We start from the raw sequence: 16224 nt of genomic DNA, 5'->3' as shown, positions 1-16224 counted from the left end.
GTTATTTAATCAGTATTTTAGTGATGCTCTAGTTACAGAGATTGTCAAACTTACTGTAAACTTTAGATAGTAAATATCTGACTCTGTATGCCATGTAGTCTCACTTGCAGCTATTCAACTCTGCTGTTGTCATATGTAAACAAATGAGCCTGGCTTTGTTCCATTAAAGCCTTGTTTACAAAAACATGCAGGTGTTGATTTGGCCTGTGGGCTATAGTTTGTTGTCTCCCTGCTTCCTTGTTTGAATTGAAAATCACCAACGTATATCATCTATCTTCTTTGCTTTCAAGTTCTAACCTCTGCAAAAATCGATTTGCTATAAGATAATTAGTAAATAACTTTGTTAGGAATTTTTTAAAAGTTGCTTTAAAAAGGATTAGAAATGTTTAAGGATTATTCTCCTATTATGTATGACGTTTTTTAAAGTTTTCTTTAGCTATTAAAATGAGAGAATATTTAAAGTTACTCTCCAAATTACTTTTTCTTTCAGCACATGATTTTGATCAAAGATCAGCTATCAAAACAACAAAACGAGGGAGATAATATCATCAGTAAACTGAAAAAAGATCTAAATGATGAAAAAACAAGAGTTCATCAGCTTGAAGATGATAAAATGAACATTACTAGAGAATTAGATGTGCAAAAAGAAAAGTTAATTCAAAGTGAACTGGTCCTAAATGATTTACATTTAAGCAAGCAGAAGCTTGAGGATAAAGTAGATGATCTAGTAGACCAGCTAAATAAATCACACACACAAAATTTAAGTACCCAGAAGGAGAACTTTGACCTTCAGGAACATATTAAGCAAAAGGAGGAGGAGCTTTCTAGAGTCAGGGATGAGTTAACGCAGTCTCTTAGTCAGGACTCTGACAGTGACTTTAAGGATAACTTACTTAAAGAAAGGGAAGCTGAAGTCAGAGACTTAAAGCAAAATCTTTCAGAAATAGAACGGCTCAATGAAAATTTAAAGAAAGTTGCTTTTGATCTCAAAGTGGAGAATGAAGAGTTGAATTTAGCATGTGAAGATGTTAGACATCAGTTGGAAGAGTCTCTTGCAGGTAACAGTCTGATTGCTGTGGAAAAAAATGCCATTGTGGAGGCTCTAAAACTGGAGAAAGAACAGTTAGAAGCAGAATTGCGTCAGGCTGAAAAGAGGTTGTTGGAAGAAGCAAGCAAGTATGAGCAAACCATTGAAGAACTGTCCCATGCACGCCATTCGAGCACCTCTGCGTTACAGTTAGATCATGAACGTTTAGTTAAACTCAATCAAGAGAAGGACTTTGAAATAACAGAACTCAGAAAGAATATTGAGCAGATGGCATCTGATCATAAGGAAACTAAGAAAATTTTGTCATCTAGTTTAGAAGAGCAGAAGCAATTGACCCAACTTGTAAATGAGAAAGAAAGTTTTATTGAAAAGCTTAAAGAAAGAAGTTCAGAGCTTCAGGAGGAGTTAAATAAATATACTCAGGCCCTAAGGAAAAATGAAATTTTAAGGCAAACCATAGAGGAAAAAGACAGAAGTCTTGGCTCCATGAAAGAAGAAAACAGTCATCTCAAAGAAGAGCTGGAACGACTGAGGGAACAGCAGAGCCGAGCTGCACCTGTGGCTGAACCTAAACCCCTTGATAGTATTACAGAGCTAGAATCTGAGGTAAATCAGCTGAATATAATAAAGGATAATCTTGAAGAGGAAATAAAGCATCATCAAAAGATAATTGAAGATCAAAACCAGAGTAAAATACAACTGCTTCAGTCTTTACAGGAGCAGAAGAAAGAAATGGATGAGTTTAGATACCAGCATGAGCAAATGAACACCACACACACTCAGCTCTTTTTAGAGAAAGATGAGCAAATTAAGAATTTGCAAAAGACAATTGAACAAATCAAAACCCAGTTGCACGAAGAAAGATCGGACATTCAAACAGAGAATTCTGATATTTTTCAAGAAACAAAAGTTCGAGGCCTTAATATAGAAAATGGAAGTGAGAAGCACGATTTATCTAAAGCTGAAACTGAAAGATTAGTGAAAGGAATAAAAGAACGAGAGTTGGAGATTAAACTTCTAAATGAAAAGAATATATCCCTAACTAAACAGATTGATCAGCTGTCCAAAGATGAGGTTGGTAAACTAACTCAGATTATCCAGCAGAAAGATTTGGAGATACAAGCTCTTCATGCTCGGATTTCTTCCACTTCCTACCCCCAGGATGTCGTTTACCTTCAGCAGCAGCTGCAGGCCTATGCTATGGAGCGAGAGCAGGTGCTGGCTGTTTTGAGTGAGAAGACGAGGGAGAATAGCCATCTCAAAACAGAATACCACAAGATGATGGATATAGTGGCGGCCAAGGAAGCAGCCCTTACTAAGCTGCAAGATGAAAATAAAAAACTGTTTACAAGATTTGAAAGTAGTGGCCAAGATATGTTTAGAGAAACCATTCAGAATTTATCCCGTATCATTCGAGAAAAAGACATTGAAATCGATGCATTAAGTCAAAAATGCCAGACCTTATTGACAGTTTTACAAGCATCCAACAGTGGAAATGAGGTTGGAGGTGTTAATAGTAATCAGTTTGAGGAACTCCTACAGGAACGAGATAAGCTAAAACAACAGGTCAAGAAAATGGAAGAGTGGAAACAGCAGGTAATGACCACAGTACAGAATATGCAGCACGAGTCCGCCCAGCTCCAGGAGGAGCTTCATCAGCTCCAGGCACAAGTTTTGGTGGACAGCAATAACAGCTCTAAGTTACAAGTGGACTACACTGGCCTGATCCAAAGCTATGAGCAGAATGAAACCAAGCTCAAAAATTTTGGTCAGGAGTTAGCACAAGTTCAGCACAGCATAGGGCAACTTTGCAACACCAAAGATCTTCTTTTAGGAAAACTTGATATTATTTCACCACAGCTCTCCCCTGAATCATCGACTGCTTCTCAGACAGCAGAATCTCTTAGAATAATTAAGTCTGATGTGTCGAGTGAGCCTTCTAAACAAGAAATAGAAGAGCTGAGAAGATCCCTGCAGGAAAAAGATGCGACAATTAGAACTCTCCAGGAAAATAATCACAGATTGTCTGATTCGATTGCTGCTTCCTCAGAGCTAGAAAGAAAAGAGCATGAACAGACTGATTCAGAAATTAAGCTGCTGAAGGAGAAACAGGAGAGCTTACAAAAGTCGCTGAAGGAAAAAGACCTCTTGATCAAAGCCAAAAGTGATCAGTTACTTTCTTTGAATGAAAATTTCACCAACAAAGTGAATGAAAATGAACTTTTGAGGCAAGCAGTAACGAACCTGAAGGAGAGAACCTTAATTTTAGAAATGGACATTTGTAAACTAAAGGGGGAAAATGAAAAAATAATAGAAACATCCAGGGGAAAGGAAACAGAGTATCAAGCATTACAGGAGACTAATATGAAGTTTTCTATGATGCTGAGAGAAAAAGAATTTGAGTGCCATTCATTGAAGGAGAAGGCTCTAGCTTTTGAGCAACTACTGAAAGAAAAAGAGCAGGTATGTTCTGGATGGTGTGTTGTGGAAGGAAGTTTGGGGGTGGAGGAGAGATTTTAGTGTGCTACTTTATTGATGTTATCTTTAAAGGGGAAGGTGAATTTGTTCATTTAGAAATATGTACTTCAAAGCATTGTGCTTCATTCTAAATAAATTTTCCTCAGAGGCATCTGAGGAAAAGTTTTTCCCCAGATTACTAGTTAGTTCCAATGATTTGTAGTGCTAGATTAATTTTTTTATGGTCTAAGTAGAAAAGAAGAGTTTAGAAACTGTTTTTCATTAGAAAATAGAAATATGTTACAAGAGAGAACTTGGACGTTACTACAGTTTAATCACATTTTAGCCATATTTCAGTAACTACTGGCTTTAGAGCTTCTTGTATATTAAAGGAAGTTCTGTGGAATACATGCTACATCTTTGACAATGATCTGAAGTAAGAAATACATTTTACATTGTGACAAAGTAAGTGTGTGTGTGTGTGTGTGTGTGTGTGTGTGTGTGTGGAACACTGAAGCAAAAGCTTCAGGAATTACCCTCATTACATGTGATGCTCTGTTAAAAACAAGTTCTGTATGACCCATTGCATTGACTTTTATGAATTATTCACAGCCTGGTATTTGAAAAGCATTAGCTATGAATAGTACTTTTCACATAGTGAACTCAGTAATTATTCTAATCCTAGCTGTGTCACTGATGTGACTGGGTGTGTTTTGACTTTATTGGTTTATTTATTCAACCATAAAATGAAAGGTTGTGTATCAGTTTAGGTGTCAGCAGTTTTTGATACATTTAAATTTTTACATGCAGTTGATGTTAGATTTTGATAAGAATGTGTTGAAGACCTAGTAGATCTTACTATGATCAAAGCTATTGGCTCTTTTGGTATAAGGCCTTTTTACTCTTGATTTCTATACTTAGTAGTAGAAATTTGGAAAAGAAATGAGGCAGAACAATGTAATATTCAAAAACTGCTTCTTGAGTGTTTACATGCTACCAGGCGCAACAAAATAATTTAACTTCTTTTGCCAATTAAATTCTCTTTTAAGAATCTCAGATTAAAGCTTGGGAATGCTTGATGTAGTTTTCACTTAATAAGAAAAGTCTTAATGTCATCTTCCCCTTCTTTGTCATCTAATTAAGTAGGTACACTGATGTGTTGAGGTGTGTTCCTCCTTTCAGGAGTAGCTTGTTAGCTTTTATGGTACTGGTCTGTAATCCATATTAATAAGACTGTCAGGGTAGAAGCTTTCTATTGCTCATGGGCCAAATTTGTGTGTAACGATTAAGAGCTTGTAAGAGTATAATAGAGGAATGGAAGACAGTAGGTATTCATTTTTCATGTGTTTTTCCTATCGTATGATAGTTTTAGCATCTCATACAGTCTATTTCATTGCCTTTTATAGATCCAAAGTATGCAGATTTAATTAAGGTTCACCTGTCTTTCAGGAAGCTTTCCTAAGTCAGTTAGGTTGTACTTAAGTACGTATTGTGTTGAGGTTAATTAGCGTAAACTAATTTCTTATAATACCCTATATAATTGAAGAGTACCTTTATTATATTTTTAACAATTAAATAGCATTTTTCTTTAGGGAGAAAGCTGTGTTCTCAACAGGAGATCTTCAGCTCTTTAATTTTCAAGCATTTTTACTTTTTCTAGTATGAAAAAAATTTAACTGAAAAACTATTTGGAAAATATTGGCTCCCTTTTCCAGGAGGGGGTGTTGAGATAAAAGGAACAGATGGTTTTATGTTTTGGTTTTGATGATTTGCCTTGAGGGACGTGTAATTTATTCTTAAAGAAATGGAAAGTTTACATAGAAATGTAAAAATAATACCAATCTATTAATAGATTCAGACAATATGCATATTTCATACAGAGAAAAGAATTGGCTGTAAACAGGCTGACACTTTTTTGTGCTTTTTAGAACCCCAGCTGTCACCTTAAGTTCATGGCCCTGCTTCTGCAGTGAACGTCTTTCATATATTGTGCTTGTAAGGAATGCATTCAGGAATAAATTTTTCACAGCAGTCTAGCAAGATATCATTCCTGAGTTGCTTTCATTAAACTGTTGCCAAAATGTTCTCTTAAAATAGACTGTGCATGTGAAATGGCTTCCCTTCTTTCTCCTCTGCCAACAGCTTGGCACTGCTACTTCCCTAACAACAGTTGTGTGTGCTTGATAAATGCTGGCATATACATGTGCATGTGCGCACGTGCACACACACACTCTTTTGGGCAATTTGGGGGTTTGTGTACACTTTGTTGTGTAGGATAGATTTGAGGACATTGTGTCCTTTGAGTCCTTTTTTAAAGCATTTAAAACTTTTTCTTTAAGAATAGTTTTAGAAAAGAAAAAAAAAAGAATAGTTTTAGATTATTAAAAAGTTGGGGATATAGTAGAGCCTTCCCATAATACCTCACACTCAGGTTGCCTTATTTTTAACATCATACGTTACTGTAGTACCTTGACTACAAATAATGAACCTATTTAGATACATTAATACTTTATTTGAAGTTTCTCAGTTTTTTAGCAGATATCCTTTTCTTATTCCAGGGTCCCATCCAGAATGCATTGTATTGAGTTATCATATGTTTCCTTAGGCTCCTTTGCACTGTAATGGTTTCTCAAACTTTTCTTGTTTTTGATGATGTTGACATAGTTAACTGAATTTTTAAATTATTTAATGAAGAAATGCCATTTTGAAATGTATTTTTCTTTAAAGCTAAAATTGTTTCTTTCCAAAAGGGCAAGACTGGGGAGTTAAATCAGCTTTTAAATGCAGTTAAGTCAATGCAGGAAAAGACAGTTATGTTTCAACAAGAGAGAGACCAAGTCATGTTGGCCTTGAAACAGAAACAAATGGAAAACACGGCTGTACAGAATGAGGTATACTTTCACTTTAAAGAAGCAAAATCTTAGAAACTGCTAAGTAAGAAACTGTAAAAAATTATCATGTAAAATGAATTTCTCTATTAGCTGATTTTTATCTCAGTCTTACTCTGGTGTGCTTTAGTAGGATTTTGATCTCCCAAAGTGCATTGTTTCAGTTTTCAAGCAAAAACCATGATCTAATCATTATGTTGTGTGCATAAAATTAAATTATGCCTCAAGAAAAGAAAAAGATCACATATCGTCAATGTAAAAAAAAATTTCCTGCCTGTAAAGTATAAAAAAAAAATTTACTGAAAAAAGTGGCCTGTCACAAAAAGCTTAGTACTTTGTAGTTTTATTTTTTAGTATAGCCAACATAGGGAATGAGATCTTACAAAGTAAGCCTTCCATATTCAAGATGAGGAGAGAATTCCTCCTCATCCTCCTCATTCAGGAGAATTTTTTTCCTAGCACAAATGTATCTTGCAATCTGAGAAATTAGTATGCAATTAATACACTTCAGTAATGGAGAAAAGATTTAAAAACAAAGTGGCTTGTAGGAAGGAAAGGGGAGAGGTTTTAATGGAGGAAAAATAAATGAAATGTCCTCTACCTAGGTTCAACATTTACGTGACAAAGAATTACGCTTAAACCAGGAGCTAGAGAGATTGCGTAACCATCTTTTAGAATCAGAAGATTCTTATACCCGTGAAGCTTTGGCTGCAGAAGACAGAGAGGCGAAACTAAGAAAGAAAGTCACAATATTAGAGGAAAAGCTAGTTTCATCCTCCAGTGCAATGGAAAATGCAAGGTAACTTTTTCATTTTTTTTTTTTAATGTTAACATTAACTGAACACGTCCTGAGTGTCAGACTCAGTAAGAAGTTTTCATATTTTACCTCATTTTATTCTCACAGAATTCTTTAGCTCCAATTTACAGACTAAGAAAGTAAGGGTAAAGAGATTTAGTAACCTTCCCAATATCAGGGACATAAAGTACATGTGTAGTTCTCACACTTGGGTTTGTAACCCTTACCCATTTGGCATTCAAACTAAAGCTTCTCTGAATCTTAATTGTTATCCTGTATAATTCCTTCTCATCATTTTAGGAGGCTAGGCCTAAATTCTGACCAATTTAATTAGCTTTCCCAAGTTTTCCAATAAAAATTTATGTGATTTAATACCACCCCCTGCCCCAGGCCACGCACTGCAGCTTGCAGGGTCTCAATTCCTGGGATTGAACCTGGCCCCGGAAGAGAAAGCCTGGAATCCTAACCACTAGGTCACCAGGGAACTCCGTGATTTAATTTTTAATCAAGTGATCTAAAGTTGGACAGAGTTTGGATGTTAGAATAAAAGATGTAACCTGTGAAGGCCTAGGTCAGTGTGAATTAACTCCAGGCTTACTAGAACTTTTGAGTGACCAGGTCCCTGCGTACATATTCTTCAGTTTTATTTCTCTCAATAAAAGTGGTTTTTTTTTCCTTTTTACAAAAAAACATATTTTCCACTTCAAGAAAATCACATAAACCAAAAACAGTTAGAGCCACAGTCTCATTTATCCAGAAACACAGTGGGTTTTTTTGTGCCTTTGAATGCTTTTGTATGTGTGTGTATATATATATTGTATATTATTTTCTTAAAGCAAAATGGTTGAGATCATACTGTTTATACTGTTTTGTAACCTGCTTCTGTCAGTTAATAATATGAATATCAGTACACATTAAGCTATGTGTTTCTGCAGTATCATTTATGGCTACATAGTATACCATTATTGTGTTTGCCATAATATCTTTAAGGCAATCATTTATTATTGATCATTTAGAATGTTCCAACTTTTCAGAATTACTAAGAGTGCTGCTTTGATAACCCAAAATAGGCATTTTTGTGTTGATGATAGATTATTTCCTCAGTGTAAATTTTGAAAAATGGAAATTCTGGTTTGAGGGGTGTTTTTAAAGCATTTGAAATATACTGCCAAATAATCTTCCAGAAATATCATATCTGCATTTGTGTTGGTTGTATGTGCATCTTTTAATCTTTTTACTGTATATGATGCTGAGGGAAATCCAAGGATATAGTAGATATTATCTCTGTCTGCAAAGACATTATAGGGTAATACTTCTGAGGGCAAACTCCTTACCTCTTTTGTTGGATATATTATTGTACCTTCAGACTCAGAAGAACTTGTTTAAGAATTAAAACAGTGAGTGAACATTTGTGTATGTTTTTCACATTGGCAGAAAAAAACATCCTCAACCTGTAAAATTGGTCATCTTTCAATTTCAGGCCCTTATTTTCTCTAATTAAAAGTAACTAGTTTCTAAAAAAAGAAAAAAAAAAGTTGCTAGTTTCTGCCTGTTTTTGTTTACCATTCATAATAACTGTCAAAATAGTCTTCCTTAGGTAGGCCTGTGATCTTGTTGCTCCTTTTTCAGAACCACGGTAGTTTTTTCATGATTTGGGCCCAGGCTATCTACCTCCTTAGCCTTATTTCTCACTATGATCTGCATCCAACCAAACTGTATTACTTTTTCAGATAGAGCTATTTTCCTACTTTTTGTTACCTACTCTTTCTTTATAAAAAGAGTGGGCCTGATCCCTAACCGTCTTTTTGTTAATCTCGCTTGTTCTTCAAATAGCACTTCCTTCATAAAGAATCCTTTGGTTAGGCCCCCACACCTCAAGTCTAAAATCAAACCCTAGTGGGATGTTTGCGTCTCGGATAGAGCACTTGTATTTTACTTAGGAGTATAGGTGATTGTTGACCTGCTTTATTTACACTTTCCCCCACCCAATGAAGTGCAAAGTTACTGGGGGGTAGAAATGATGCCATTTATTTTACACCCTTCCCACAGTGTATATTCTTACACATAGTTTCATAGATGTCCAGTAAATATTTGGTGTATAAGTAACTCAAATCTATAAAATAAGGTTGTGGTGTTTTGAACCCTTAACAATAGTAATATCTTGTATTTGTTAATATTTTGAATGATATCACAGTTCATTTCATCCTTACAATTGAGTGATTTGCTAATAGGCAAAGTTGCATAAAGTCCAGGGACAGAAGAGGGGATTTAAGTTAAGTCCTCTGCTTTTTCCACAAGAGGGTGCTGTTGGGTAAAGTTTCTTCAAAGTGAGCTGCTCTTAATTGGCTTTATTGGGCTGCTCTGAATAAGAATTTAACTGGCTGGGTATTGAAAACCTAGGAAAGGCTATCACAGTATTTTGTATGTAATAATTATACATTAAAGAAGTATCTCAGTGACATAAGCCTATAGGTGTTCTGTAAATCTCTTAGGGATCTCTTGATTTATTATTTGGAACAAGTGTAGGGATTATTTAATATAAACAGAAAGACGATAGTAAAAGTTAATTAACTCATAATTAGGGCAGTTAATCAATGGGATAGCCTTTGGAAATTTGTTAGTTCACTAGGATTGCGAGTACTAAAAACAAGGGGGTATCATAGAATCCATTGCTTGTTAGGTTGTGCTGGACAAAATGACTTCCAAAATCACTTATAACTTACCGGTAGAAGTTTATGATAAATTACAACTAAGGGTTTTAGCCTGGAAACAAAAGTTGCAGGCTATTTGTGAATTTTTCTTACGTTGACATTTCTTGATCAGCACAATTCTGTTTAAAATGACTGCTGCTTGTTCAAAGTCACCTTCACAGGAAGGATGACTAATTTAACAAAAGCAGAGAGAACAAAGATCAGAGGAACTCTTCAAGTTTGTTTGAAATCTAACTTAAATTTAATACAATGAAATGTAGGGAAGGTCAGATTCATAGAGATAGAAAGTAGAAAGGTAGTGCCCAGGGGGGAGGGGAAGTTATTGTTTAATGGGTGTGGGGTTTCTGCTTAGGAAGAGGGAAAGCATTCTAGAGATGGTTGGTCGTGATTGTTACACAGCCATGTGAATGTACTTAGGACTATTGAACTCTACACTAATAAGTGGTCAAAATGTGTTATGTATATTTTACAACACACAAAAAACATAGGGAAGAGGTTTCATCTTGTTAAAGTATCTGAATACTTTGAATATAACTTGCATTTAGTGCAATAATATGTAGGGAGGATATTTCATTTTGTTAAAATGTCCAGACAGTTAGAAACGGTTTTACTTTTATTCTTTCTGTTCATAGCCATCAGGCCAATTTACAGGTAGAGTCGTTGCAGGAACAGTTGAATGTGGTATCCAAGCAGAGGGATGAAACCACGCTACAGCTTTCCCTGTCTCAGGAACAAGTGAAGCAGTATGCGCTGTCACTCTCCAACCTCCAGATGGTCCTGGAGCACTTCCAGCAAGGTCAGTTGTATGGCCAGTCTTCCAGTGAAGAAAGTCATTGTACGGTTGACCCTTGAACAATGCATGGTTGCTGACCCCCCCACGCAATTGAAAATCCACATACAACTTGAGTCCCCCCAAACTTAACTCTGCTTTTTTTTTTTTGGCTGCTGGTTGGCATTCGGGCATCTTAGTTCCCCGACCAGGGATTGAACCTGTGCCCCCTGCAGTGGAAGAGTGGAGTCCTAACACTGGACTGCCAGGGAATCCCCTAGCCCCCACACTTAACTCCTAATAGCCTACTGTTGACCAGAAGCCTTACTTACAGATATCGTAAATAGTCAATTAACACATTTTTATATGTTGTGTATATTATATACTGTATTCTTACCATAAAGGAAGCTAGAGAAAAAATGTTATCAAAAAAATCATAAGGAAGAGAGAATACATTTACTGTACTGTATTTATTGATACCATAAGTTATGTTACCTGTTTACAAGATGAATTGTTTGCCTGTTAGTGCCTACATCAGTATTCTCTTGTATGATAAGAAAAACACTGTAGATGTTATATATACTACTGACACTAGACATCAAAAATGAAATGTGTGAAAAAGAAATCATATTTATAGGTATAATGATTCATGATGGATAATGAAGAAGCAGTGTTATTGCTTTATGATAGCCTAACCTTTACACTAATAAGTGGTTATAAAGTTTTTATGATATATAACAATATGGTCATATTCATAATATAGTACTGGAAACAGTGTTACGTTTAAAAAAAAAAACACTTGTGATGATAGCCTGATAGGCATTTTTTCCAATACCTTATGGTATTGCGATTCTTTGGAACCAAAGTTACAGAACACTAAGAACACTAACACATTAAATTTATATTAATTATCACTCACCTTCTGCCTGTGTTATGATAGATCTTCCTAACCTAGGGATTAGTCGTGTCTGGCTCTGTGACCCCATAGACTGCAGCACATGAAGCTTCCCTATCCTTTATTATCTCCTGAAGTTGATTCAAACTCATGTCCATTGAGTCGGTGATGCCATCCAACCATCTCATCCTCTGTCGCCCCCTTCTCCTGCCTTCAGTCTTTCCCAGCCTCAGGGTCTTTTCCAGTGAGTTGGCTATTTGCATCAGTGGCCAAGATATTGGAGCTTCAGCATCAGTCCTTCCAATGAATATTCAGGGTTGATTTCCTTTAGGATTGACTGCTTTGATTTCCTTCATGTCCAAGGGACTCTCAGGAGTCTTCTCCAGCACGACAGTTCTAAAGCATCAATTCTTTGGCGTTCAGCCTTCTTTATGGTCCTCCTCTCAACATCTGTACGTGACTACCGGAAAAACCATACCTTTGATTATACAGTCCTTTGTCAGCTGGAGGGTAAATCCACTTTGAAGAGTTAATCATTAATAATGACTGTCCTTTGAAATATTGGTTAATTTGTTCTTAGCTGTTCATCTATACTTTAACTGCATTTTCTCATTTGGGTGGAAAATAACTTTTCTAGGCACTAATAATAGGACCTGGTACTGTGAATGGTACCCTGATAACCAAACACACTTTTTCCCATCTACTTCCCATCCTTAGATTTACCCCCTTTAGATCATTCACCCATCCATTTGTTAGTTCATACATTCAGTAATTACTGAGAATGAATGAACTGCTGGTAGGGAGGAGGTGGTTAGAGGATGTGATGCTACTGAAGTAACTAAAGTCATAGTTTTGTGACTGAGCAAACTTTTACGTTTGTACTTATGTACATATCAGGGTTACTCCTGGGGTTGAAATTTTGAATTTTAAATGCAAGAGTTCTCTAGGTCTGCTCTGTATAATACTAGAGTGGACATGTGTACAAGATAGTGTGATGGCTATCTTGTGATGGCTGAGGCCATGGAGAAAGCTTTCCTAAAGAGGAAATACTGATATTTGAGTAGAGTTCTGAAGGAAAGAAAAGTTTGCAAGATCTGCAGAAAGATTTAAGCAGACGAAACTGATCTCATTAATTTAATTCCGGTTAACATCACTACTAAGGCATATATAACTTTCTTGTTGAGACATTTGAGCTATTAATATTTTTGTTGTATTATTAAAATTTCAAGTGGCTTAAAATTATAATTTTATCACACAATTATAAAATGCTAATGTAACTTTTTTCTCCTCTTTAGAGGAAAAAGCTATGTATTCTGCTGAACTAGAAAAGCACAAACAGCTTGTTGCTGAATGGAAGAAAAAAGCAGAAAATCTGGAAGGAAAACTTGTGTCGTTACAGGTTGGTTAAAATAATTTACTCTTGTGAATTTTATTATTCACACAACAATTACTTGTACAATTTTTGCCTTGGAAATAATCTCCTGAACAATTAATTTAGTAAATGTTGTTGCTGGGACATAGCAGTGAACAGGATACTAAGAATTTCCCTCGTGTGACTTATAGTTTAGAATAGACACAGCAAACATGAGACTTCCATTTTCAGCACAGGTGGACACCTTAGAGATCATTTTTTAAAAAATAGTGTATCATTTTGACTTTATAATTTTCTCTTTTCAACAAAATATATTGGGTACTTTATTTCACATGGATTAAAATAATGTATATTATCCCATTAGATTTTTTTCTTTTGCAAACTAATTCTTTAAAATATTTTTCTCTTTATTATTATTGCTGTATTTCATACATAAAAAATTATAAGAAGTAAAATGAACCTTCATGAAGAGATATGATACCAAGGTGACTTGCTTTTAGATGTAGGATAAACCCTTCCAAGTTGTAAGTAGACTCTGGTGATAGCTGGTGGAAAATAATAAAGTTTTATTTATGTGTCATGGTGAATATGCAGTTTGGGCTTATTAATCTTCTAAATATCCTTTAATGTTCTGAAATTTTTACTAAATGTTGAGTGACTGCAAAACAGTATTTACTCATTACTTTTTTCAACTTGAGTTTTATTACCAAAATGTCATGTTGATCTTCCAGAAAATGATCAGCATAGAGGTTGCAAATTCATCTGAAATTTTCATATGAATAGTATTGTAGTCTGGGTTTTTCTTATTATAAACTTACTCATATAATATCTAGCATCTTATTTTCATTAAAATGTTCTAGTATTAGGGCTTCTCTGGTGGCTCAGATGGTAAAGAATCTGCCTGCAGTGCAGAAGACCTGGGTTCTTTCCCTGGTTTGGAAAGATCCCCTGATGAAGGAGGAAAATGGCAACCCACTCCAGTATTCTTGCTTGGAAAATCCCATGGACAGAGGACCCTGGTGGGCTACAGTCCATAGGGTTGCAAAGAGTCGGACATGACTGTAGTGACTTAGCACACATACTAGGTTTGTTTTTTTTTTTAATAAACTTACTCTAGCATCTTATTTTCATTAAAATTTTCTGGTATTAAATAACTTCTATTTGAGTCATGTTTTATGATCATGTCTTTGAGATTGGGGATAGCATTAATTTAGAGGATTGTGCAAAACAAATTTAGATAATATAGGATTAGCAATACAGCAAATACTCACATGCTCACCATCTTGTATAAGAAATAGAATGTCACCCATTGAAGTTCTGTAAGCATCCCTCCACATCTCCTCCACTCCTTAGCACCTTTTATTCTTTTCATCCCTTTGTTTTCCTTTATGGTTTTATCGAATATATCTGTGTCTTTTTATAATACATTGTTTGGATGTATTAAAAAATATTTTCAAACTGTATGAATGGAATTCTAAACTGTATGTGAATTGAATTTTTCTGAGACTTGCTTTTTTTTTTGCCTAGTGTTATTTTCATAAATTTCAGTCATATAACATATGTTGGAAGGTTAATTATTTTCACTGCTGTAGTCGTTGCATGAACATATAATTTATTTACCTATTTTACTGATAAAGGACATTTCCATTATCTGCTATACAAACAATGTGGTTATGAATTTCCTTGTTTATATTTCAACTCATTGGAAAAGACCCTGATGCTGGGAAAGATTGAGGGCAGGAGGAGAAGGGACGACAGAGGATGAGATGGTTGGATGATGTCACTGATTCAGTGGACATGAGCTTGAGCAAAGTCCAGGAGATAGTGAAGGACAGGGAAGCGTGGCATGCTGCAGTTCATGGGGTCACAAAGAGTTAGACACACACATGCAAAAAAAATGAAGAGTCGAACACAACTTAGTGACTAAACAGCAATGTCATCTGGTGCACATATAAGAGTTTCAGGTGTGTATCTTGATTGGAATTGCTGGGTCATGGGATATATATGGGCAATTTCAACTTTACTAGATTTGGTGGCAAATTGTTTTCTAAAACATTTGTGATGATTTTTCTCCTGCCAGTAATACTGTGTGTTCTTGTTCTATTAATACACCTCTGGCAACACTACTATTACCAGAATTTTTTAAGTTTTCACCAATGTGGTTGGTTGTTGTTCGCTAAGTCGTGTGTGACTCTTTGTGACCCCATGGACTGCCGCTTGCCACACTTCCCTGTCCTTCACTGTCTCCTGGATTTGCTCAAACTCGTCCGTTGCATTGGTGGTATCATCTAACCATCTCATCCTCCTGCCCTCAGTCTTTCCCAGCTTCTTCCTTAGAGAAGGGAATGGCAAACTACTCCAGTATTCTTGCCTGGAGAACCCCATAAGCAGTATGAAAAAGTAGTGTGGTTGGTGAGAAGGGCTATCTATCTTAAGGTTTTAATTTGCATTTCTAGTAGTGAGGTCTAGCATCTTTTAAAATGTTTATTCACCATTGGTGTTTACTTTCTGATCAGCTCTTTAACACATTAAAAATTTATTTCATCTGTTGCTTTTAATTGTTTTCAGTGGGTCTGAAACATCTAGTCTGTTACTGTTATAAGTCCAAATCTTTTTAAACTAATTTTATTTTTAAAAATTTAAAATGTAATATATATTTAGAAAAATAACAAATCAGAAGAAACTGAGAGGGAATTAGTAAAGATAAAAGTTGAAATTAATGAAATAAAAACCCAAAAAAATGATGAAATGAGTAGTGGAATCTATAATTTCTTTAAAAAATTATATTTATATTTTCTTAACTGTAAATGCTGTGAGGTTAACAAATTCATTTGAAAGATTAAATTTATACTAAATTTAATCTTGTAGATTTCAAATGTTAGGTTTTTTAATTTAAAATTTTTTGTTTCAGTCTCTTTGTGTATCAGTCAAGCTTCAGCCTGAGAAGCAGAACCAGTAGGATGTGTATGTGTTTATACGTATGCACACACACACACACACACACACACACACACACACACACATACATACACACATACATTGATGTATATACTGTATACAGGTTCACACATACGAGATTTATTATGTGAAATTGGTGATATGATTGTGGGGTCTGGCTAAATAAGTTGGAAATACGCAGGTTTGATAGTATGGAAAGATCACATCATAGGCAGGCTGGAGCTCAGGTGTGGGCCAAAGTTGTTGTCCACAGTTGGTCAAGAATGTAAATCACAAACAGGATGAACTGAAGTAGGCATGGGCTGAAACTGCTGTCCACAGATAGAATTT

At 35.4% G+C, this 16224-nt stretch overlaps 1 protein-coding gene across 4 annotated transcripts in view; it reads left to right on the top strand.

Moving 5' to 3' along the window:
* Nucleotides 1-16224, top strand: part of TRIP11 (thyroid hormone receptor interactor 11) — a 69165-nt gene that overhangs the window by 29336 nt on the left and 23605 nt on the right. For all 4 annotated transcript variants that reach the window (XM_065905965.1, XM_065905962.1, XM_065905961.1 and 1 more), the window contains 5 exons: nucleotides 491-3511; nucleotides 6256-6396; nucleotides 6999-7192; nucleotides 10533-10696; nucleotides 12860-12963. In XM_065905965.1, coding sequence (XP_065762037.1) covers nucleotides 491-3511; nucleotides 6256-6396; nucleotides 6999-7192; nucleotides 10533-10696; nucleotides 12860-12963 — 3624 coding nt within the window. The remainder of the gene's footprint in view (nucleotides 1-490; nucleotides 3512-6255; nucleotides 6397-6998; nucleotides 7193-10532; nucleotides 10697-12859; nucleotides 12964-16224) is intronic.

The sequence above is a fragment of the Muntiacus reevesi genome, chromosome 15 (genome assembly GCF_963930625.1).
Source record: "Muntiacus reevesi chromosome 15, mMunRee1.1, whole genome shotgun sequence".
NCBI classification, from domain to species: domain Eukaryota; kingdom Metazoa; phylum Chordata; class Mammalia; order Artiodactyla; family Cervidae; genus Muntiacus; species Muntiacus reevesi.
The sequence above is the reverse complement of the archived record's forward strand: the minus strand, read 5'-3'. Positions and strand labels throughout refer to the sequence as shown.